Source organism: Solanum lycopersicum, chromosome 10 (genome assembly GCF_036512215.1).
Source record: "Solanum lycopersicum chromosome 10, SLM_r2.1".
In the NCBI taxonomy this organism is placed as follows: domain Eukaryota; kingdom Viridiplantae; phylum Streptophyta; class Magnoliopsida; order Solanales; family Solanaceae; genus Solanum; species Solanum lycopersicum.
The window spans coordinates 53,691,257-53,716,886 of NC_090809.1; the positions used below are offsets into that span (position 1 = coordinate 53,691,257).

General features: G+C 32.6%; 1 protein-coding gene across 1 annotated transcript; it reads left to right on the plus strand.

Annotated features, from left to right (window-relative positions):
- The first annotated feature begins 200 nt into the window (after positions 1–200).
- LOC138338919 (uncharacterized) lies at positions 201–2,483 on the plus strand. The gene is made up of 3 exons (XM_069290004.1): positions 201–714; positions 1,513–1,844; positions 2,265–2,483. Exons 1-3 carry the CDS (start codon positions 201–203, stop codon positions 2,481–2,483), a joined length of 1,065 nt encoding a protein of 354 aa, XP_069146105.1.
- Positions 2,484–25,630: the final 23,147 nt, after the last annotated feature.

Genomic DNA, 25,630 nt, shown 5'->3' on the forward strand with positions numbered 1-25,630 from the left:
TCTCTAAGGTTTATTTGTATCATCTAGATCGGGTTAATGATTCTAGCTATGAAACCCCAACTCTTGAATCAGTTCTAGTAGTCTGTGAGTTTCCAAAAGTATAACCATAAGATCTTTCCAGAGCCCCTCCCGATAGGGAAATCGACTTTGGAATTAATCTTTTTTCAAATACCCAACCTATTTCTATCCCTCCTTACAGAATGGCTCCGGCAGAGCTTAAGGAATCGAAAGAGCAATTGAAAGACTTTCGAGATAAGGGCTTCATCAGACCTAGTGTTTTATCATGGGGTGTACCAGTGTTGTTCGTAAAGAAGAAAGATGGTTCTCTCAGAATGTGCATCGACTATAGACACTTGAACAAGGTCACAATCAAGAATAAGTATCCCATCCCCAAGATTGATGATTTGTTTGACCAACATCAGGGTACTAGTCATTTCTCAAAGATAGACCTCAGATTGGGTTATCATCAGCTAAGAATCAGCGCTAGTGATATTCCAAAAACATCTTTCAGAACTAGGTATGGTCGTTATGAATTTGTAGTTATGTCGTTTGGACTAACCAATTCTCCTGCAGCTTTCATAGAGTTGATGAACAGAGTGTTCAAGAAGTACTTGGACTTGTTCGTTATCGTCTTTATTGATGATATCCTCATTTACTCGAGGAATGAGAATAAACATGCGAGTCATTTGATTGTTCTACAGACCCTCAAGGATTGTCAGTTATTCGCTAATTTTAGAAAATATGAGTTTTGGTTGAAATCCGTTGCTTTCCTTGGTCACATTATATCTAGCGAAAGGATCTGAGTAGATTCACAGAAGATAGAAACAGTGAAAGAATGGACTAGACCTACCTCTGCTATAGATACTAGAAGTTTTTAGGTCTAGCAGTTTATTACAGAAGGTTCGTGGAAGGATTTTCATCCATAGACTCACCATTGACTAGGTTAACTCATAAGATTGTCAAGTTTCAGCAGTCAGATGATGGTGTGAAAAATTTTGCAGAGTTAAAAATTAGATTGACTACAACTCCTCTCTTAACTCTACCAGAGGGTTCATATGGTATGTTGTCTATTTTGATGCATCCAGAGTTGGCCTAGGTTGTGTATGATATGGAACGAGATAAGTTTATAGCTTATGCCTCCAGATAGCTTAAGGTTCATTAGAAGAACTACCCAACACATAACCTCGAGCTTTAAGTAGTAGTGTTTGCACTCAAGATATGGAGACACTACATGTATGGTGTTCTTGTAGATGTGTTCACTGATCATAAGACCCTTCAGTATGAGTTCACCCAAAAAGAGTTGAAATTTCTCTAGAGGAGATGGCTTGAGTTCCTTAAGGAGTGTGCATTATCATCTTGGTAAGGAGAATGTAGTATTAGATGCTCTTAGTAGCTTATATATGGGTAGTGAATCCTATGTTGAGGAATAAAGGAAGGAGATAGTGAAGGACGTTCACAGGCTTGCTCGCTTAGGAGTTCGCCTAATGAAAATATCACAAAATTGTCTAACAGTTCAGAATTGGGAAGAATGTTCTTTGGTAGTGGAGGTTAAGGAAAAGCAAGACAGTGATCCAATCTTTCTTGAACTTAGGAGTGTAGTCCACAATCAGAGAATAGAGGTTTCCTCCCAAGGGGGAAATGGTGTACTTCGCTATCAGGGTAGATTGTGTGTTCCTGATGTGGGTGAGTTGAGAAAGCATATCCTTGTACATAACTCCAGATATTCTATTCACCCAGATGCAACTAAGATGTATTGTTATCTGCAAAAAGTATACTGGTGGAATGACATGAAGAGGGATATAGCAGATTTTGTGAGTAAGTGCCCCAATTCCCAGCAAGTCAAGGTAGAACATCAAAAACCAGGTGGTATGACTCAAGAGATCGATATTCCTACTTGGAAGTGGGAAGTGATCAATATGGATTTCATCTAAGGGTTACCTCGTACTCGCAACATGACTCAATTTGGGTGATAATTGATAGGATGACTAAGTCTTCTAGCTTTTTTAGCGGTCAAGACTATAGATTCGGCAGAGGACAATGCCAAGCATTACATTAATGAAATTTTGAGATTGCATGGGGTTACTTTGTCTATTATATCAGATACAGGTCCTCAGTTTACCTCTAAATTTTGGAAGTTATTTCAAAAGGGTCTTGGTACTCAAGTTAACTTTAGCACAAAATTTCACCCATAGACGGATGGACAGGCAGAGTGTACCATTCATACCCTATAGGATATATTGAGGGCTTGTATGATCGATTTCAAGGGTATTTGGGATGATAACCTTCCTCTTATTGAGTTCACCTATAACAATAGTTATCAATCCAGCATTCAGATGACCCTTTATGAAGCTTTGTATGGGCTTAGGTGTAGATCTCCTATTGGTTGGTTTGAAGTAGGTGAAGCAGCTTTGATAGGGCCAGATTCATTCTTTTATGCTATGGAGAAAGTGAAAATCATTAGAGATGGACTTAACACAGCCTAGAGTCATCAGAAATCTTACACAGATGTAAGGAGAAGGGAACTAGAGTTCCAAGTTGATGATTGGTTTTTCCTGAAAGTGTTACCTATGAAGGGAGTGATGAGATTTGGCAAGAAAGGGAAACTCGGTCCTAGATATGTAGGCCCTTACAAGATCTTGAAAAGGGTTAGCAAGGTGGCATATCAACTAGAGTTGTCAGCAGAATTAGCAGTAGTACATCCGATCTTCAACATCTCACTATTGAAGAAGTGCGTGGGCGAACCAGCCTCTGTAGTTGAGATTATTGACCGTCGGGTTAGAAGGTTGAGAAATAAATAAGTCGCTTCAGTCAAGGTTTTTTGTGGGGGATTCAGTCCATATATGGAGCTACTTGGGAAGCAGAAGAAGCCATGAAATCCAAGTATCCTCACCTCTTTCCTTCCAATTCCAATCCAACTTGAGGTAATAGTTCCTCTTAAGCTTTTCAGTCATTCATACATACATTCAGCCTAGTATCATGTTCCCTCAGTTTGTACTTGCATTTTTAATGTATTTTCATGTTCTTGGAACTCAATTCAGTCAAAAACTCATATCTCAGGGTTTAGTAGTAGGGATTGCAGCCCTCTCCCTCTATTTCAGATAGTTTAGTCTTTGTTTGAGGACGAATGTTTCCAAGGAGAAGATAATGTAAAACCCCATATTCAAAAGAGACTAATAATCAGATTTTTGAAAATCTTCAGGTGCAATCGACGGACCGTAGCCTAACCCACGACCCATGCTGCACATCCATCGATTGTCACTGAAACTCCACCAAGACGCACGACCCATGCTGCACATACCTATGTTCCGTAGGTCAGACTATGGTCCGTTTGTATCCATCGATCAAGACACTATTTACCCACTCTCTGATAAGAACCACGATTGACCGGTATGGTCCGTGGAAGGACCTACGGACCGTAGGTGGAAATTAGAAGACAGTTAGGGGGGAAATGTAGTTGGGCCAACTTAAAATGATCATAACTCGTTGCAAAAAATGAATTAAGTGTCCTATGACCTATGAAATGATAGATAATTGAATTAGCTTTCCATAACCACCAGTTTGCCAAAATCAGACCTCCGAGTAAAAAACTATGTCTGTTTTATTAAAGTCCTGTCGAACAGACCCAATCTACGGACCCAAATGACGGACAGTCGATTAAACAACGGCCCGTCAGCCCAGGTCATCGTTTGGTCCGACAAAAACTAACTCAAGGGTCTTATGGTATTTTCCCTCTTCGTTTTAACCTTAATAACCAACTTAATGTGTTCTTTGCTTTTGTTGTGAGCTATTCTTAAAACTCTGCAAACACCATGACACCGATCCATTCCTTTTGAGAATCTTTAGCTTTGTTTGATTATTCTGATCCCTACTCTTTTAAGCTTATTCAAAGGTAGTAGTCTCTTTATTATTGACCATCTCTGCCACTGTTGCATTAATATATTTGGCATTTGAGCTTTTTATTCATGCCATCCTTTTTAGTTAAGGTTTTAGAGATTCTTAGAGTCTCCCATGCAAGGATTCTAGAGTTTCATGTACTCTAGTTTTCCATGGACTCTTATTTTAATATTTTGAAGATATCTTCTCTGTATGTGAATTGGTACTTTATCAACTACCACATAAGTTGTTATGGATGTCATAACATAGATTAGTTGTCACTGTAAAAACATGAGATAGCTGCTTGTGAGAAACTATCTGAACGTAGATTGCATTTGCAAAGAAGAGGAGGATCTTATTACTTTAACACTATAACAAAGAAGAGGAGATTGCAAGAAACTAGTCGGTTATGGAAGTGACTAGTGCTGAGAAAAAGTTCATCAACACGAGATAGTACAAAGGTAGTCAAGTAGTGGTGACCGCAAATAATTCAAAAAGGACAATAACCCATATTAGCAAAATGATGTTCGTGTCACATCAGAGCTCGACAAAAGTGGAACTTCAAAAATCTACCATTTTCTATACATAGAAAGAACTTACTTTTGTGTCATAAAACTTATTATAAGTGTCACAATTAATAGCTTCAGGAAACTATGTTGTGTTCAGATAGGATGGCTTAAAGGTATATCAAAGCTTAAAAGTAACAAACTCTCTAAAGATATGTGAGAAACTATCGTTAACATAGATAACATGTCACTCAAACAACTTGAGATAGCTGTTTGTGTTCAGAAAGTTGCTTGTGTTGAGATTCTCAACACTATTGAGAGTGTTAGCAAAATCCACCATTGATTAGTGCCTTATGAATTTGTTGCCTCCAAAAGTAGCTTGTAGGATCTTCTTTCCTTTGAGTTTCTACCTTTCTTTATCCACCATACTCTCTGGAATAACTTGTTGTATAGTTTTGGTTTTAAGGACACAATCGATTTGTCATAAATTATATTTTATTATTGTAAAGTAAAGATTCATTTCGGTCCTACAATTGTTACACACAACATTTCTTGCATTACACTCTATCAACTCTCATATTTTTCACTCACTTGTTGTTTGCTATCTTGCTTACATGCTTTGAGAACTTACTTCTTACTTGGTTACCAATAAATGTGGATCATCTCTATTTATAGGAGGTGATGAAAGTGTTGTTAATCTTGTATTTCAAAGATTCTTATAACAAAACTTTGAACATCTTTGTAAGACAACAAAGTTTAATAACATTTTCACAACTAGAAAATTAAAACAAGTAGTGAAAGTACAGTCAGAAACAGATTTTTAAAAAAAATACTATATTATTTTTCTTAAAGAAGAATTGTTGTTAATCTGTGTCTAAAGAATCTTACTGATTCCAATAAACTTTGCAGAAACACGAACTTACCAAGTTTAATGAACCAGTGAAGAACGAAAGAATAGAAGAACTGAAATTAATTCACAAATCTAAAATTTGTAAAACACGTACCAGAATCTGGAAAATTTTTAATATGAAAAAGATCAAGTGCACTGAACTCACAGTGTCCCCTTAAAGAAATTATTCCCCTCTAGTATCTGAGGTTTGATTTGGAATATGACCTCCCAAGGTAAAATGATATCAATCACCAGAGTATAGATACAAAAACTCCGGTGTCAGCAAACCACTCAACGGCAGTAAAGTACACTTAGAATGTTAGATTTAGTAGTTGAAGAAGAAGTCCATGAATTCTATATTAAAATGAGAGGAAATCCCTGAATTTATAGAAAACAAAGGGTAGTGCGAAAAGATTCTAATTGTGCCTTAACGAAAAGGTCACAAATCTTTGGAAAAGTGACAATAATTCAGAAAGGTCGTCACCTTTCATAAAAGTCAGAACTTTCCATAAAAGTCACAACTTTTCATAAAATTCACAACTTTTGATAAAAGTCGCAACTTTTCATAAAAGTCGCAACTTTTCGTAAAAGTCACAACTTTTCATAAAGGTCGCAAAATTTTATAAAAGTCACAACTCTTCATAAAAGTCGCAACTCTTCATTTTCCATTCAGACCTTTTTAAAATCCAATAGGAAGAATCTAGATAGAGATCTCTTCTAGAATATTTCTAAATATCTTTGTACTAGAACTACCTTTTCTAGAATATTTCTAGACTTCTCTCTCCAGAATACTTATTTTGGAGATCTTTCTTCAATTCTATACAATTGCAGAATATTTTACATTTTTCTGGACTTGTCATAAATAAATAATTAGGTTGGTGAGAAATCAACCCACTAATACAGGAAAGCAAATTGAATCCTTTCACAGAAGCCCCTTATATTTATATCTAGATAGTATTGTGGGGTAAAAAAGGGAAATTGCTCATGAATATCGTGAAGAGAAAACTAAAGGTAACTTCAATACGCAACTTAAGAAAACTTCCAAATCTAATGAATTTGAAAACAGAAAATGCAAATATGAAATGAGGGATATGCATTGTTTAGTTAATCATAATATATCATATCATATATTAATATAAAAGAAAACCTTAGGATCGTCTACGTGACGCCATCACAAATCAGAATTTTCTTTTTACTTATTAATTTCCAAAACTAGCCTTCGTCTTTCATTAAAAGTTGTGAGATTTATGAAATTTTCTGACTTTTATGAAAAGTTTCTATTTTTATGAAAAGTTGTGACTTTTATGAAAAGTTGCGACTTTAATGAATAGTCGAGACTTTTATGAAAAGTGGTGATTTTTATGAAAGTTTATGACCTTACAGTAGGGTTGCAACTTTTCCAAATAGTTGTAACATTTCCTATAAGACACAACAAATATTTGTTCAAACTACCCTTTGTTGTCAATAAATAGAGGGATTTCCTCTAATTTTAGAACAACGAAAATCCTGAAATGGTTTACTTTGCTTATGTTGAGTGGCTCAGAGACATCATGTTTCTTATTATTACAAATCCTAGTACTTATTTTTACAGTCATTAATTTGTGCTTATGTTATTAAGAATAAATGATAAGATGTCATAATTTTTATTTTCCTTTACATTATTAATGATTGTTACTGCATAATCTTGTATGTAAGATAATATAGTGTTTTATTTTTAATGACCCGTAGATTTTAAAAATTCTGTAATATTTTCGGCAAGAAGCGGGGGTAATTTTACTAGTACTAGCACATGACTCAATTTTGCTGCCCACACTATATAAAAATGTCAATGGGTGTGTTGTGTTTCTAAAAACTAATGTAACCTTGGAGAATACGACACATTTGGAACATCAAAAGTGAAAAAATTGTACAACATAGCATATGATTACTTAAAACGTAAAGTAGATTTCAATTAATTAAGTACTTGCTGTTTATGTTCAGTAGCTTTTCCTGAAAGAAGAGGAGAACTTGAACTTCCTGGCTGGTTTTCCGTTATCTAATTATGTCAATTATAATTGTAATTTTCATTGTAGTTTGTTCAAAAAAAAAGTTCATATAACAACTACTATTACATGCGCCTCAGTCCCAAACAAGTTAGGATCGTGACTAATCCATAAAGTATATTTCAATTGTACCTGTTGATTATGAAGAGGAATGGTTAAACTTCCTGGATGTTAACCAACAACATTGCTAACTCTAGATGGATCTTGAAAATGATAAACATTAGCATTATTTTGAAAACTTCCTCTTCTTCCTCTTCCTCTTCCTCTTCCTCTCCCTCGCCTACCTCATCCCCTTTGAGTACCACTACTTGACATGTTGTGTTTATTCAAAACTTGATCATCATCAACAAGTAGTGTAGTATTTGCAATGGAAGATATTTATTTCATCTTTCTCCTTGAACTTGGTAACATTCCTCCTCTTGTTGTCGCTGTTACAAGTTCAAGGGGAAAGCAGAAATCAATTTCATCCATCAAAAGTGCTACACTAATTGTTGATAATGATCAAGTTTTGAATCAACACAACATCTCAAGTAGTAATACTCAAAGGGGATGAGGTAGGTGAGGGAGAGAAAGAGGAAGAGGAACAGGAGGAAGACGAAGGTCGTAAAATAATGCTATTGTGGATCATTTTCCAGATTCATCTAAATTTAGACATGTTGTAGATCTGAATTAGGGAGATACACCTCCAGGCCATTCTCTTCTTTTAGAAAAATCTACTTAACATATACCAACGGGTACAATAGAAATCTACTTTATGTTTTAGTCATGATCCTAACTTACTTGGGACTGAGGCACATGTGTTAATAGATGTTCTATCGATTTTATTTTTTAGACAAACTATAATGAAAAACTCAATTATAATATAAGACAAAGAAAGATAAGTAGGAAGTTCAAGTGCTCCTGTTCATTCAGGAAAAGCTACTTAACTTAAACATCTACTTAATAAGTTGAAAGTCACTTTATGTATTAAGTAATCATATGCTAAGTTGTACAAATTTTTCACTTTTGAGGTTGCACATGTGTCTTATTCTATAAATTACACTACTTTTTGATAACAAGACTCACATCCATTGATATTTTTAAAGAGTCCAAGCATCATAATAATGTCATATGCTAGTATTAGCAAATTATTTCTTCTGTAGTCCTTCAACTTCGAATGTTCAAAATCGTCTGCGACTGAGAAATGTAACTTCTTTTCCATGCATACTCTTCTAATTAAACGTATTTTCTAATGATATCTCAAAGGAAAATTCTTTTTACATGGTTGGAATCCGAGCTAAATGTAGGTTGAATTTTTTTAGTTAACCTGAAATCATTATTATTATCTTGGACTATATGTTTATGTAAATCACACTAATTCTCAATTTGTTGAAACTTGGAACATGGCACGGTAGACAATAAATTCTATATATTTTGTTGACTGTTGGACCCCCAAGATCCATGGGGCGAATCTATACTTGTCCTAAGAGAGTCATTAACAACTCTTAGATAAAAATGCGGACTCACTTCATATAGAGGACGACTAGACTTTCTATGTGATCATATAATATATATATATATATATATAGACATCATTCTAACCACAACTGACAAGGCATAATGTGGACTCCCTTCACATAGAGGACGACTAGACTCTTCTATGTGATCATACAAGCGTCTTCCTTCTTCATTAGGAGTTTCATCAAAATATTGTTCGGTTTTCATCCCACCTTGAACCTTGAAATCACCATTGATCATTTCATGAACCCTATTATGTTCATATTCCCTCACATATAAGATGACTAGACTCTTCTATGTGATCATATAAGCGTCTTCCTTCTTCATTAGGAGCTACATCAAAATATTATTCGAGTTCCAGCCCACCTTGAACTTTCAAAGCACCATTTATCATTTCATCAATCCTATCATGTTCAATCCTATCAATGTTCAACTATATTATAATGTTCAACTCTATTATCATGTTTCACCCTAATTTGGACATATGGTGCAAACATACTATATTCATCAAGTTCACATTCCTAATTAAGTTTAACTTATAACAAATTTAAATTATAAGCTCTAATTAAGTTAGTTATTCAATTTAAAAATTCTCTAACTTGAAAATCACTTCATCAATTCCCAACTAAATAATATTTACACAATTCACTTACACTCAAAAGTCAAAACACTTGACCAATTACTAGTGGAAAAGATAAAAAATGCTCATGGTCAATATATTCATGACATTCAAACATCTATTTTGTACTCAAAACACTTCAATTACTAACTTCTAACTTTAAATTAAAAATTCAATATCAACTCCAGCAATACCCTTATTCAAAGTAGTCCTAAATCCTCGAATTCAGACTAGTTCAGAATAATTATAAGATCACCCAAAGATAGTGAATACATATAGTTGAATTAATACTACAAGTGAAATAACAAATGGAGAACTCACTCATGCATAATTAAGTAATAAGATTGATTTTAAATGAGTTATTACTTGGAAATACTAATTTAATCATAAGAATGATTTTAAATGAATTAGTACCTGCTAATTGAATTTAAATGTAACAAAATAGATGAACCATATCGAAAAAATGATTGCAGTGCTTATTATGTAGCAATGACAATGGAAGATTAATATCAATAAATATACAATTACCGTGAGCTCAAATCCTGGGGATTTTGAATCACTTGACTCATGACAAGCTCCTTCAACTATGATTTTCATCTGTCCATTTATTTAAACGACAACCTAAATTGAAATTTTAATAAGAAATTTGAAGATATTGTCACATGTATTTTCGATATTAAAATTAATTGGTATACCTACAAGAATAAATATTATTTGTATCAAGTCTTGAACATATCATCAAAGACATAAATAAATTTAATTTTATGCAACAATTAATTCAAAGTTATTTGATACAAAATCAAATATATTTAATGCAAGAGGAATGACATTATTAACATACGCTAATATATACACTCCATTTTAGTGAGTTAAGTTTGGAAGTATTTAATGGAATAAATTTAGAACCCTAATTCTCAATTAGTTGTTTCATCAACCCACCCTTAAATCAACAAGTATTAAAATCAATTATATTCTTGAACAAGCTCAATGAACCAACCATATAACATATAACAATTGATATGAAGTTATTTAAGATTTTCTATGTGAATTCAGTTGAATTGGAAAGGTATAAAAGTTGAAGCTTAAAAAAATCCGAAACTCATAAACATCATGATAATGCAATCAATCTTGAAAAATTCATATCAGATCTAAATAGAAGTTATTCAAAACAACTCAAAAGCCAAATTATGATTTTTTACGGCACCGATGATTTTCATACATATAGATAGTAAATTACAAATTTTAACCATAATCATAGTAAAACTACAAGTAAAACAAAACAAAAGAAGTACAAAAAATAAAAGAAAATAAATAGCAATCGGAGAAAGAAAAACGCAAAATTTATAAATGACATCACATAAAGTGTTTTCTTTAAAGAGAAATCATAAATATAATCAATTGTAAAAAAAAACAAACGAAAAATGAAGATTAAGATTAAACATCTAACATGGAAAAAATAGGAAATAAAGAGAAAAGATATACCTTCCACCTGAATTGAGATCTCGGATTAAATGAGGAACAAACTCGATCCAAGATTAAAGCGACATTGTTAATGACCCAGATAAGGAGGCAAAGATGTTGAATCATCCAAGGCGAGAGCATTTCAGTTTATTAGGTGAAAGGAAAGGGGAGCTAAATGGAGTGGCAAATGAGGAAACCCTAATCGTAAGGGACATGAATATATGGAGAATGTTGAGGGCTTGTCGGGAATGGGTTGGCTGTTTACTTTGGGCTTTTTTAATTGAATTTGGGTAAAAGGCCTAAATTAGCGAAGTATAAATTTTCTAATTTATTAAAAAGAAAATACATTCACCCAAAAAATAAAGGAATGTTTTTAAAACAATAATATTTTAGCTTTTCGTCTGACTCCTTAGCAATAGTTTCATTATTTATTAAAAATGTCATTATTTTTTTTTTGCCGTGGTATTAGTTATGAATTTATTTATTTTAATTAATTTGAAATAATATATATAATTAATAAAAGAAAAGAGAAAATTATGGGAAAAATATTTCATTAAATGAAAAAAAGATACCAAATATAAATCTGGTACAAATTTCAAAAGAGCATAATTTGTCATCTTTCTGGCTTTCATTTTTTCTTCCCTTCTTTTTTATGATTTATCCAGATTTAATATGGATTTATCAATAAATTTTCTTTGTCTACAACCTTAATTTACATCCATTACACTTCTCAAAATTAGTAATTGATCTTAACTTAGGAATTTTCTAAGTATTACACATGTATGTTTTGATTAAGGATACGTATCTTTAGAAAATATTATATGTTGAGAATAAAAAGGAAAAGATTCTCTTCATTCAATTAGATTTTGTATACAAAGTAATTTAGAATACCCTTTTTAATATATAATAAATTCCCAATTTACTCCCATAACTAATCAACTCAACAAAATATTTATTAAAAACATGTGATACAGTTTAAAGTATTTTCCAAAAAGTCATGATCTTCACAAGGCATAAATAAAGTGATGTATCAAAGGAATATTTTATTGAAGAAAAATGGACCAGGTGATCTATGTGGATCAACCCGGATCAACTAAACAAGCTTCACCTCCAACCATTGCTCCTCATTCTGCCCAGCCTCAGCACCATTGGGTTACGCCATAGATTATTGGTTACGCCATAGATTTGCATGGAAAAGAAAAGATATAGTCAATTTTTTTATAATAAGGAAACCACAAACATATACTAATTAAGAGACATGTTATTTTTTTATCCTTATTATCATCCATATATTTACTACAGATAGTAAAAAGAGTAGAACAATAGAATGTTTTCTATCATACAAACATTCTTAAAAAGATATATTAAAATCAATGAAAACCCTTTGAGTGGCGATATTCTGAAAATTTGTTGCAACCAATTTTGTCGCCACTAAAGGTCCAGTCCTACTTGCCCATATTATTTAGGTGGAGGGATTAGTCTCATGTGGCTAGTCACGTCACCAAAAATATGGGTTTTTTAACTCTTGAGGGTAATAGTAGTCTCTTCGGATATATAACAGAGGGGGACATCGTTTATCCAATATGCAATGGAGGGAATAAATGGTCTATCTCACATAATTTACTGGCAATTTTAACCCTTTTTCTTACATTTTATTAATGAACTGCATCTAAAAATGTAAAACATTGATAATATCTTATTCTAATGACTAAAAAAGGTGATCAAATATTCACTTATTTTAGTTGACTTCTAGAAGTCATTCAAAAAGAGAATAATAGAAAGTAACATTTAGTTTTTTTCCTTAAAATATTTTTCAAGAAGTCATTCAAAAGGATGATAACAGAATGTGGCATTTAATTTTTTCCTTCAATATTTTTCAAGAAGTCATCCAACTTTAACTAGTCAATATCTACTGTCATTTTGGCTTGAAATAAAATTTCTAAAATCTTGGAGTCCACTATATATGAAGGTTCTACCGACCATAACCATCAAAACTATCAAACCCTTTTGTTCAAAGGAAATGACAGTCATAGACGTCAAAAGTTCATTTTGTAAAGGAAGAAGTAGAATTTCTCATCATGTCACGAGAATTATGGATCCTCCATGGGTGATCATGATTGAAATGATTGCCAAACAAGCCCATTTTTCGATGTAGATCTGTTGTAATCTCTGGTATAGCCTTTTAACATCCGACCCTTTGTTTTTTAACATGCATCAAGTAAGATCCCTTAATTACCCCAGAATTTTGTTTTTGGATGGTCAGTGCAATCCTTTGCTTCTATAACTCAAAGTAGAGTATGATTATTATGTTCACCGATGTAACAGAACCGTTCAGGTTACCCCTAAGTTTCACTTCCATCCATGGAGTATGATTTTAGTTGGTTCTTGTAATGGATTAATCTTTTTGGTGGGTGTTTGACACACATTGAGAATCAATCGATTTACATTAACAATCCTCTTTTGGGTGAGTACTTCAAACTTGAGATGCCCACATAGGAATAAGTATTAGTCAAGTTACTTATGGGTTTTGATGAAATTGATGGTTTTTTGGAAACAGATGATGTAAGTTTTTTTTATGTTGCTTATACTAAGGTAACTAGTATACATACCCGAGCAATGTGCGAATAATATTTAAATTTATCATTTCACATTGTGGTCAGAGCACACTCAATTATATTGCATGAACTAAAATGTATCTGCCATCTTATTTCTAATTACAATTTAAATACCCTATAACACTTCTGAATGAATGTGGTCAGGCAAATGAAGCATTTATTGAACCTGAGCTCCATTAAAAAAATTACTCTTTTCAAGTCTTTATAATTGGTAATTAGCACTCTTTATTTATTTTCTAAGTAAGTTAATTTTTGCGTAAATAATTTATACATCGTTAATGTGTAGAACTAAAACTCTTTTTCCTATTAGTTTCTAGTGAACGGACACAACTACGACATTTATGTTATAAAGGTTATGGGGAAATTTATATATCATCACTCAAAGAATTAAGCTTTAAATATGAACAGGTTAACAAATAAGGAAAAGAAATCCAAAATAATCTCAGAAATTCATGCAAATTTGATGTAATATTATATACAAAGAAACCAAATATTATGTAACACTCTCCTCAAATCGAACATAGATGTATTATGTCCAGCTTATATAAAGATATTTTACTCATGCTTCATTTTCGACTTTCATAACTATACACCAAGTTACTCTCTTGATTTAATCTTCGTCGGATGAACGCCTGACATACTGCTAACTCCCCCCCCCCCCCGGTTAGACCTTACTTAGAAAACCAAACATATGGAAGTGTACAGTCATTTTGTTCGAAATAAGCTCCAAGATGGTTTTTTTTTTTTTGCGAAAACAATTTTTATTTTGTTTTTGGAAGACAAAAGAAATAGGGGTAGGTTGGTGGAATGGGGGGGGGGGGGGACAAATCATTCTTTTTTTTTATTTGCAAAGAAAATTTAGAGTTATGTTCGTCAAAAATACTCAAAGTCCAACCCCATCTTCTGCTTTTGCCCTAGGACAGTGTTTCTAGTGGATAAACTTTCCTTATTTGTCAGAAGTATGGTAAAATCATCAAGGAATATATATGCCCGGTACTGGTGGGTGCTTTGGATGTGGTTAGACATGTCACAAATTAAGGGATTGCTCATCGACGGTAGGCAAGGGCAAGGATGTTCATCAGCAGGCTCAGCTTAAAACTTTAGCAAGTCACTTGACTCAATATAGGGTACCTCATCTAGCATTGTTGGCGGAAGACATGAGAACATGTGTTAGCTTATTCGATTGATATAGTCATTGGTATATTACGAGTATCATTAGATTCAAGAGCCACGATACTTTTCCAAATGGGTTGAAAATTTGAAATAAATCAACCCAATTTCCTACACGACAAAAATTTATTTATTTTTATTGATTTTTAACACACAAAGCACACTAAATTATAAAATGTACAGAACTACATTCATGACTGTTGACATTTTAAATAGATAGAGGACTACATTTGAGACTTTTGACATGCAACTCCATATGACAAGGGAGAGATAACCTAATAGGTAAAATGGGCCACTTACCTGTTTGGAATTGAATATTGGGAGTAGGGGTGTACAAAATCGAATTGAAAACCTAATGAAAACGCAAATCGAGTCAAATCGGAAAAAAAAACTCAACTAATGGTTTGGTTTGACTTGGTTTGATGTCAGAAAAAAATCCGACTATATTTGAGTTGGTTTGGTTTTAACTAAAAAAATCAACCTGAGACAAAACCAGCCCGACATTATATATATAATTTTAAAATTTTATTTTATACGTAAAAATACTTATTTTGATATAATTATTGAATATCTCTTATACTTTTTCATAGTTTTTATCTTTTAATATATTTATTTCGTGTTTGGAAGTTAGAATTCTTTATGATTTATTAAAGATTATAGTCCATACATGTTGGTAATTATAATAAGGTTTAAATAAAAATCAAATCATATATTTATATAAAAGAGAACCCTAGGCCCGACTACATGGCGTCACCAAAAGCAAGACTTTCCTTTTAAATTAATTTAATTCCAAAACTAGCTTCCTCGTTGATGAAAATATGTGACTTTTATAAAAAAAAATTATAATTTTAATGAAAGTTGCATTTTTATCAAAAGTTGTGACTTTAATGAAGAATTGCGACTTTTATGTAAATTTGTGACTTTTATGAAATTAATTTATTTCCAAAACTAGTCTTCCTCTTTCATGAGAAGATGTGACTTTCATGAAAAGTTGTGACTTTAATGAAGTGTTGCGACTTCTATTAAAAATTGTGACTTTTATGAAAAATGGTGACTTTAATGAAAAGTTTTGACTTTTATGAAAAATATGACTTTAATGAAGAGTTTTAACTTTTATCAAAAGTTGTGACTTTTATGAAACAATTATGACTTTAATGAAAAGTTGCAACTTTAGAAAATTGTGAGTTTCATAAAAGGTTGTGAACTTTTTGAAGGGTTTCATCTTTTTAAAATAGTTGTAACCTTTTTTACAAGATAGAATAAACATATGTTTACACTACATTTGTTGTATATAAATAGAGGTGATGGAATTCTTACCCCCAAATTCGCTTAAGAAACAAGTATATTTTATATGTTCCTTCGCAAATTACAGCAGTTACGTTTTGTGAAGCAAATAAAATAATAACATAATATTTTATCGTGGAAAACCCCAACTCATAAGGGTAAAAACCACGACCTACACCTCTGTAGGATTTAACTCAACTTTATTAAACTCCAAGTCTCAACACAAGATTACAAACCTATGTAACCTTAGGAATTATAAACTCTAATTCCTAGAGGAATTATAAACTCTAATTCCTAGTTATGAAATTATAAACTCTAATTCCTAGCTACCCTAGACAAAAACCTTCAAGTTTAAGTCTTCTACCTTCCGTCAAGTTTCTCCAACTTGTTAGACGAATCCTACACACACACTCCACTGTAATCAAAACTCTTAATTACAATCTTACAATTGTTTTCTCTTAAATTGGAAACAGTCCCCAATAAATCTCAAAACTCTCTCAAACTCTTGATCGTGTTTTGATCTTCTCTCTATGTAAGTGCACAATTTTTCTCAAGAGAAATTATCGCCCTATTTATAGATAATTTTTCTCAAACAAAACTATCGCCCTATTTATAGATTCGGGCTTGAATGCAAAACCTATTTCAATTAGAAATTCTACTTCATGTAAGACTCCTCTTTTTTGTGGAACTCCTAGTTCAACTCGAACATGTCTTCTCCTCATCTTCAACTCCTTCTTCAACTAGAACATAACTTCGTCGCATCAAGGAAACCTTGTCGATGTAGGACACCTTATCCTACGTGACTTTGTCCTTAAATAGACAACAAAATAGTCTGTCTTCTACGCAATTTTCCTTAATTAAATAAGAAACATTATTGAACGCTAATTCCTTTTTTCAACTTGTTTGCGAACTACTTTACAAAATAAAACTTTTTGTACTGGTTGCTTGTCGAAAAAGAAATACTTACACATCTTTATATCTTTTAATTCGTCGAGGTTGACATTCTCCTTATCCAAGTCTTATTCGGTCTATAAGGAACACATCGAAAAATCTGTTTCTTTCATTTGCTCCTATATTTGTCAATTCTTAAAATCTTTCTCATTCTAATAAATTCTCCCTTTTTGATGATGACAAACACACATTACGAACAAAACAAATAATACCCACATCTTCCTCCTTTTGTCATGTTACTGCTACAACTCTTTAACTTTGACATACTTCAACACAACGAGACTTTTACAAATTTCCCTTTTTGACTATGACAAATATTATCTACTTTCTTTGAATAGGTACACATAACTCATATGCAGCTGCTTCCCACTTTTGACATCAGGAAAATAAAACACTGTGAAGGCATATATCATACTAAGAGAAGCAAATTTGATACTCATGGACACTAGCTAGAATTTACTCAAATACTTAAAAAAACAAGAACTCACTTAGCTATAGCAGTGTTTGCACAAACATATGAGATAGAAACGAACCTGAACTCAAACCCAATATTCGCATTAATCAAAAATCATATACACCACAAATCTAATCAAAATTAAAGATAGAATTTAGCACTTGTGATGAGAAAAAAATTGGGAAGTCAAAGGCTAGAGTGGCTAGGTCATATCAAAAGATCGGGCATGAGAGGATACATAAAAGTCATTTTTCAACAGCAAAAATATCTTTTGGATAACAAAATCAGTAGTCTTCTCAATTTCAAAGGTAGCCTTGTTCTATGCACGCTCAATCTTTTTTTTATCTTTTTATATCACTTTTAAGGAATCTCTACAAAAATAATAGTTCACTCATCTTTAATTTCAATAGAGTAAGTATGAAGAACAAATTTTCTTGAATATCATTTGTAAAAGAATATTTTCTCTCAATATGTTCCCTGGGTATGGTACTACCAGGTAAAGCACCAACTATAATACTTTTTGACATCAATCCGAAATCCCACTTTATATGGTTTCTTATAGAAAAACTAGGTTTGATAGATGGGTCTCCCAACGATTACCCCTCACTAGATGCACCCAAGTTGAGCCTAACAAGTAAAATTTGTTCAAGTGTAGGGTCTCCAAAATATTCCCCCTCACAAGGTAAATCCTCCAAGGCTTTACTCAATCCAAAGGATTCCCCCTAAGAATCAAAATACTCTACTTTCTAAATCTATATTCTGTAAGGCACCAAATTAGATGTGTCCTCCACCAAATTCATCTCAGCCATAGACCATCACATTGGGATAAGGATTTTTAAGAAGATATTTGTTTTGGTAGTATTTAGGGCATGAATATCTTTTGGGACAAGTGGAAGAAATAGGTTCAAGTGCATTGACTTTATATTTAATCATGAATAATTGTAGTTCACATACCTTAGATCTCTGGATAATGCTAAATTTTGCTTCAATTTTACTAAGTCTCTCTCCCGTGCCAGATGCAAATATGAGTAACATGGCTTTAAAAGCGGTATAGAGATATACAACTTAATGTACAAAACTGAGCATAGAAATCAAAATTAGAGGGCAGTATGCAATGTTCATTAGCCACTGAGGGATACTCATGTGACCTTAATCATCCCCAAGTTCCAAATTGTTCATTTCGAAAGTGTTTTCCTTGGCTGATCATAATTTTAAATGATTGATCATCTTAGTGCACATAATGGTTAAATACGGCATAGTTTGGACCCGTTTCTTTCACATGCTTCTTCACTCTTTCCCCTTTTCTCCTTTTTCTTCTTTCCTCCTTTTTTTTCTCTTTTTTTTTCAACCCTCTTTTTTTTCAGTCAACATTATTCACCCATTCCTTTTTTTTCTCAAGTGAGATGAATTTCTTCTAGATTAAATCATGTATCTGAAGCACCATGTTCAATTGGTGAATGTTACTGCTTCCTGTCACTTTTCTTGCAAATTTAAAGGTTAGATTTACAAACTCAGACTAGCTTGGGTCCTTTTTATTGATAAAAAAGATGAATTAGGTATCTATTAAAATTCAAATTGGTAAAAAAAATTAGATTTTTTTCTTTTGTCCCAACCTGTTTCTTTGACGTGATTCCTTTCTTTTAACATGGTTGGTTTTCTATTTGACGCAATTTTGAAGTACTTATCCATGTGAGCTATAACTATTGGGCAGGTACCCCTTTAGTGACCACTACTACCACAATGTGTGCACAAATAAGATGTTTTCTTAGGGACTTCTTTAACAAAAACAATTCCACCTTTAGTGTTATGTTGTGTTCTATTACTGAGTTGAGCCATAATCATTGAGGATTGAGTCCATTTGTTTTCCCTCTCAAGCTCATACTTAATTCTAACTAGGTCAAGATTTATTCTTCTAGATTTTTCCCTTTCAAAAGATAGTTCATTGTTAAACCTCATTATATCTTGGTCACATCTGATTTGATTACCACTTAAATTTTCTTTTTCATTCCCAGTAACACTTTGTTTCAATATTTCAGATTTGAGAGCCAACGTGCAGGAATCAAGTTGTTGTACATGTTCCTTTAGGAGGTGATTTTCTTTATTGAGATCAAAATTAATTTTTTCAAGATCAATATATTCAAATTTTAAACTGGTCAAGGAAGTCAATAAATGATCACTATTTTGATTCCACTATTGAAGATTATCCATGAGAGTTAGGATAAAGGAAGATAACTTTTTATTTGAAAAACCTTCTAGTTTATTTTTAAGGAAAAAAAATTACCTCCCTTTATCAATGTCTGATTCAGATTCTCGTTCAGATTCCTCCATGGACATTAAAGCAACATCTTCTGTATCATCTTCAATTGAGTTGTTTGAACATGTTCCCCAATCAATAGCAATGTCAAATTCTTTTTCTTTTCTCGAGGAAGTTCATTCATGTGCATTGACCAACGTATCCTAAATTTGTTTTGATGTAGTACAAACAGAGATGCAATTAACTCGTCTGGTCCAAGTACACATGCAAGGATTCTTTGCTAGCGTTCTATAATCATCTTCTCCATATTGTGCCTTGGTCTTTGGAATCACTTTCCCTTCATCATCCTTCATCATAGGAATAAGGGGACCATAAATAATTGTCATCCATAATTCATCGTTTTGGGGTTGTCGAAAATCTTCCATTCTTGCCTTCCACCATGCATAGTAATGCCCATTGAATAGTGGTAGTATGTTGATGTGTTGACCTTCATGTGTCCGAAAGGAGGTGCAGAATTCATAATGATTTTATCTTGAGTTATTAGACTCTTCAATGATAACTTGCTCTGATACCAATTGTTGGAATTCTAACCCCCAAATTCGCCTAAGAAACAAGTATATTTTATATGTTCCTTTGCAGATTACAGCAGTTACGTTTTGTGAAGCAAATAAAATAATAACACAATATTTTATCGTGGAACACTCCAACTCATAAGGGTAAAAACCACGACCTACAGCTTTGTAAGATTTAACTCCACTTTATTAAACTCCAAGTCTCAACACAAGATTACAAACCTATGTAACCTAAGGAATTATAAATTCTAGTTCCTAGAGGAATTATAAACTCTAATTTCTAGCTAAGAAATTATAAACTCTAATTCCTAGCTACCAAAGAAAAAAAATCCCAAGTTTAAGTTTTCTATCGTCCATCAAGTTTCTCAAACTTGTTAGACGAATCATACACGCACTCGATTGTAATCAAAACTCTTAGTTACAATCTTACAATTTTTTCCTCACAAAATTGGCAACACTCCCCAATAAATTGCAAAACTCTCTCAAACTTTTGATCGTGTTTTGATCTTCTCTCTATGTAAGTGTGCAATTTTTCTCAAGCAAAACTATCGCCCTATTTATAGATTTGGGATTGAATCCAAAACCTATGTCAACAAGAAATCCTACTTCATGTAGGACTCCTCTTTTGTGTATAACTTCTAGTTCAATTTGAACTTTTCTTCACCTCATCTTCAACTCCTTCTTCAACTAGAACATAAGTGTGTCGCATCAAGGAAACCTTGTCTATGTAGGACTCATTCTTTTACGTGCCTTTGTCCTTAAATAGACAACAAAAAAGCCTGCCTTCTACGCAATTTCCTTCACTACATAATAAAACATTATTGAATGCTAATTCCTTTTTCAACTTGGTTGCGAACTACTTTATAAAATGAAACTTTCTGTACTGGTTGCTAGTCCAAAAAGCAATACTTCCACAGGTTTATATCTTCTAATTCGCGAGGTTGACGTTCTCCTTATCCAAGTCGGATTCAGTCTATAAGAAACACGTCCAACAACTTGTTTCTTTCATTTTTTCATGTATTTTTCAATTATCAAAAAAATTTGCATTCTAACAAGATCGATTTCCTTTCATTTTTAAAACAACAAAAAATCTGATCTTCTTTTTCTACTGTCGCAAAATCAAATATTTGCCACTATTTTTTGTATCAATAACTTGGTGTATAAAATCATTCCATCATGAGAGGATCATTAAACCTCTAGTAATAGAGGGGACTGGTTTTCTTAAAAGGACATTGTGCATTCAACGAACTCAATTTTTTCCTTTCTATTTTGTTCTATTTTTACATATCCTACTATGTTGTTTTACACTAATTAATATATGTTTATGATATTATTTGTTATCTTTGAGTTCATGTTTTAAACTCTTTTGTTTATGTTTCTGCAAAGCTATTGTCTCGATTATATTGAACATTGTGCAGAAATTATTTATTGTATTCGGTCGTAAGAATTCATGTTTTGATATTTTATATTAAATTCTATAACTTAAAAGTAATATATATATATATATATATATATATAAACTTACATATTATCTATTTTACATAGACATGAAATTTCTTACTTATCAATTGAAGAAATTAATTATGCAAGATCAAAAGTTATAATTGCTTTCATGTTGAAGCGTAATTTCTTCTTTTATTTTTTAATGTGTTAACAAATTTTTAATTTTCTCCTAAGACATATATCACAATTGTAGAATTAATGCAACTTAAATGCTTCTTTTTATTACGAAATGTCTTTGTGTAAATACTCTTATTTTATTTTTTATTTTCCTTTTAATGTTGATTAAAAAAACAATAATTTATTATTTCGTGAATAATTCATTCATTAGAGGTTCTTGAGTTATATGATAATGACAAATAATCAAATTCATGTTGGAATATTGATAATATTCTTTTAGAACCTATTTTCCCATTATTTCAATGTATGAATATTAGAAAAACATTATTTACAAGTTCAATGAAATTACTATTTATGACCGCGCGAAACTCATGCAAATTACGTAGTTAATACTAATACAAAAAAAATCAATTCAACACTAAAAATTGACAATAATATTCAATATTTGTTTTTTAGTTTTACATAGACATAGACAATTAAAATACATGATATAATTTTACTTTCTTTTATTATTTACTCATCTAATTAATATTTACTTAACTTATTTTAGCATGATTTAGTACTTTAAATTCTGATCGATTTCATTATGACTTATTAATTTGCAATATTTTTTACGCAATTTTATTACTTTTTTTGTTGGATATTTTAGTGTCATTAATCATATCATATTTTTTGTTATTTTCTAGAGAAATAACTTAGATAGTTGCATTTTCGTAGGACTAAAGAAATATTTGAAGTGCAAGTAAACTATATGGTTGTATGAAAACTTTATCGAAAAAACCCAAAGTTGAAAAATTCAAGTTTATTGGTTTGGTTTGGTTTATATATTCAAAAATCCGACACAAATGGTTTGGTTTGATATTTTAAAAATCCCGAACCAACCCGGTCATGTACATCCCTAGGAGAATGGAGTTCACCATATATATCAAAAGAAATAGGGAATTAAAAGGATTAAAAAATATCTCTCGACTTTGTTTTATTAGTTGACTATGCCCTCACCATTAAATACAGTTATTTTTATCCCTTTCGGCTACAAACTTGTCACATATACCCCTCAATTGGATGGAAAATCTCAAATCATCTAAAGTAACCTGGTGTACTTAAATTGACCAATTTTAACCTGACCCGGCCCACTAATCATTTAAACTACCTATATTCATTTTCCTTTTTAATCTAATTTATTCACCATCACCATATTTCCTACTGTTCATCTTCACTCATCAAATCAAATCACCGTTGAAGCTTCACACCTTCTTTTGCGTCTTTCTCAGAACTCTCATCTCAAGCATCATCATTGCCATTATAGGCAATACCCCACTCTCTTCCTTAGAACCTCCCCCAAATCGGATACTTCCAGTTATGTTAGACGTGGAATCTCATTAACTATCATTGATAGTAATCCTGATGAAGCCGACTTTGATTTGTGAACTGATGTTGTAAAATTTGAACTAATTAACGATTTAGTGAAGCTGTAGTAATGTGTTTCAGAAAATTTTTAGTGAAGCTGTAGTAATGTGTTTCAGAAAATTTTTGCATGTTGGACTGTATTTATGAATGCATATAAGGTTCTTTATTGTGTGAAAATGGTTCTGGAACGATGATACAAAGAACGAGAGATAAATCGATTGAAACACCTCATGCTTACGATATAAGAGATTTTGTAACATCTCGTAACTCGAACTGACTAAGAATAAGCTAAGAAACCAAGAATAATCGATTTTGGAAATAATTAGGGAAATTTGGAAAATTTCCAGCTTTCAAAAGTGAGTTTTGGTCATTTTCAAACAGTCATAACTTCCAACTTAGGAGGAGTTGGATGAGTTATTTATAGGTTTGGAAATCCCTTGGGAATATCTTTCCAAATCCGCTGAGTTTGTGAAAATTCAATGTCGTATGAGGGAGATATTCCTTTTGGAAGTTGGCGGTTGATCTGAGGAAAATCCAATCCAAATTTTAGTACGGGTAAAGTTGTCTTTTCACCCTAGTACTTCCTAATTCATTTTTAAGGTTATATTAGGGGTAAAATCTAGTCCCAGATCAGTTATAGAAAAACTAAGAACGCTTAGGTCTTGGGAGAAAAGGGAAAAGAAGAGGAAGATCAAGAAATGTCCAAGAACGCCAAGATTGTTGTATGGATTTCGTCGGGGGTGATCCCTATCGAGGTTTGTGAGATCATTTTGTGTTGGGTCCTTTCATCCACACCCCAATTTCATTTAATTGAGCAAGTTAGAGTACATTGAATGATGAATGTGGGAGCTCTTGATGAAAATTCGTTAAAATCTTGTTGTTTGAATTGTAGTGTATCTCTAGTAGATTTAATTTATATTTCCGGACTGTTTTTGGGTTTAAACTATTGAGTAATGAGTATATTAGAGATCCTAAGTGTTTGGGGTGAGATCATGGAAGTTTAGGAGGTTTAGAGATGAAAAACAGAGAAGAAAAGATGGAGGACCAGTCTGTTACACCCTAGGGCGTTGCACCAGCCAGAGCGCCTCAGACAAGAGTCTGTCCAACAGGCTCTGGCGCTCCACGCCTCTCAGAGCGCCAAGACCCCCTGGAGACCCCGTTCTTTCCCTATCTTTTCTAACTAGTTCCTAAGTGATGTACCTTTCAATCCTAGTTGATTCCAACACTCTAAAATACATCTAAACATTATGAAATCATCCATAAACATGATATCATGATCTTTGAATCCATAATCCAATTCAAGGAAAGTTAAGATCAAAGTCAAAGAAGTCAGGAGTCAAGTTTAAAATTAAGAAGCAAGTCAAAAGTAAGTTTTTAATGTTTTGAAATGAGTATTAAACAATCGTTTTAACTGTGGTTTAAGGCTTAACTTACAAGTTGAGCAAAGAGTAAAGAGTTTAGTTAAATTCTCAAATGCTAAAAAGGATCTAAGATATTCCCTAAGAGTTCAAGCTAAGTAAAGAACAAGAGTTGAGTTCATTTCTCAAAAGTTATAAGGGGACTAAGTTTTCCCTAAAGGTTTATAAATGTTTCACATCTAAGTAAAAGGGGAAACTATGAATTTGAAAAGAGTTTTGAACAAAAAGGAGAACATTGATTCCAAAAGGAGCTTTTTAAAGCTAAAGGGTTTAATAAATTATCTCAACCCAAAGGAAGGAAATTTTATTAAAAGTATGAACGAAATTATATCTTGGGAGTATTATTGAGCGCCAATGTGGGGATGAGAGTTCATATTAGCTTAAATCTCCATGTAAACCATGAAACCAACAGGGAATTAACGGGTCATACTTTTTAGATGATCACGTAAGTTAATCTAGTGGATCCACTAAACTAAGTAAGGTCCTATACTGATGAAAAGGTATAGGATAGCGTGGGGTAAAACGTTGTATCATCACTTAGGCTCAAGTGATGGTTGTCGGTTAGAGAATCTCCCACAAAAGTTATATTACTTTCATATATAAGTAAAGTTGAGTTTGTTATTGCATTTTTTTAACGAACTAAGTTGTTTTTATGGTTTTACAAGCTTTATATGTATTACATGTATTTTAAATTGCTTTATATGCATACCTTGAGTAAAGCATATTCTTGAGTTAAGCAGAGCCCAGGTAAGTTCATCTTAATGCCTTCAAGCTTAAGTTATCATTTAGCTTTCCAACTCGCATACTCGTACATTCAATGTACTGATTCCAGATGGTCTGCATCAAGAAGGTAACTAGGATCAGCACCAGTGCACTGTTGATCCTGTTGACCACTCCACAGTCGTTGGGTGCGGGCCACATCCAGGGTGTAGGCTCCGGGCGTGACACCTTCTGACTGAATTGCTTCTTGGGCTTTGTAATGACACCGGAACAGTGAT

Coding starts and splice junctions, on each gene's coding strand:
- LOC138338919 (XM_069290004.1), top strand. CDS start 201: ATGGCTCCGGCAGAGCTTAAGGAATCGAAAGAGCAATTGAAAGACTTT. Junction 715..1,512: donor TCTACAGACCCTCAAGGATT/GTCAGTTATTCG, acceptor ATTGTCTAACAG/TTCAGAATTGGGAAGAATGT. Junction 1,845..2,264: donor CCAATTCCCAGCAAGTCAAG/GTAGAACATCAA, acceptor ATCGATTTCAAG/GGTATTTGGGATGATAACCT.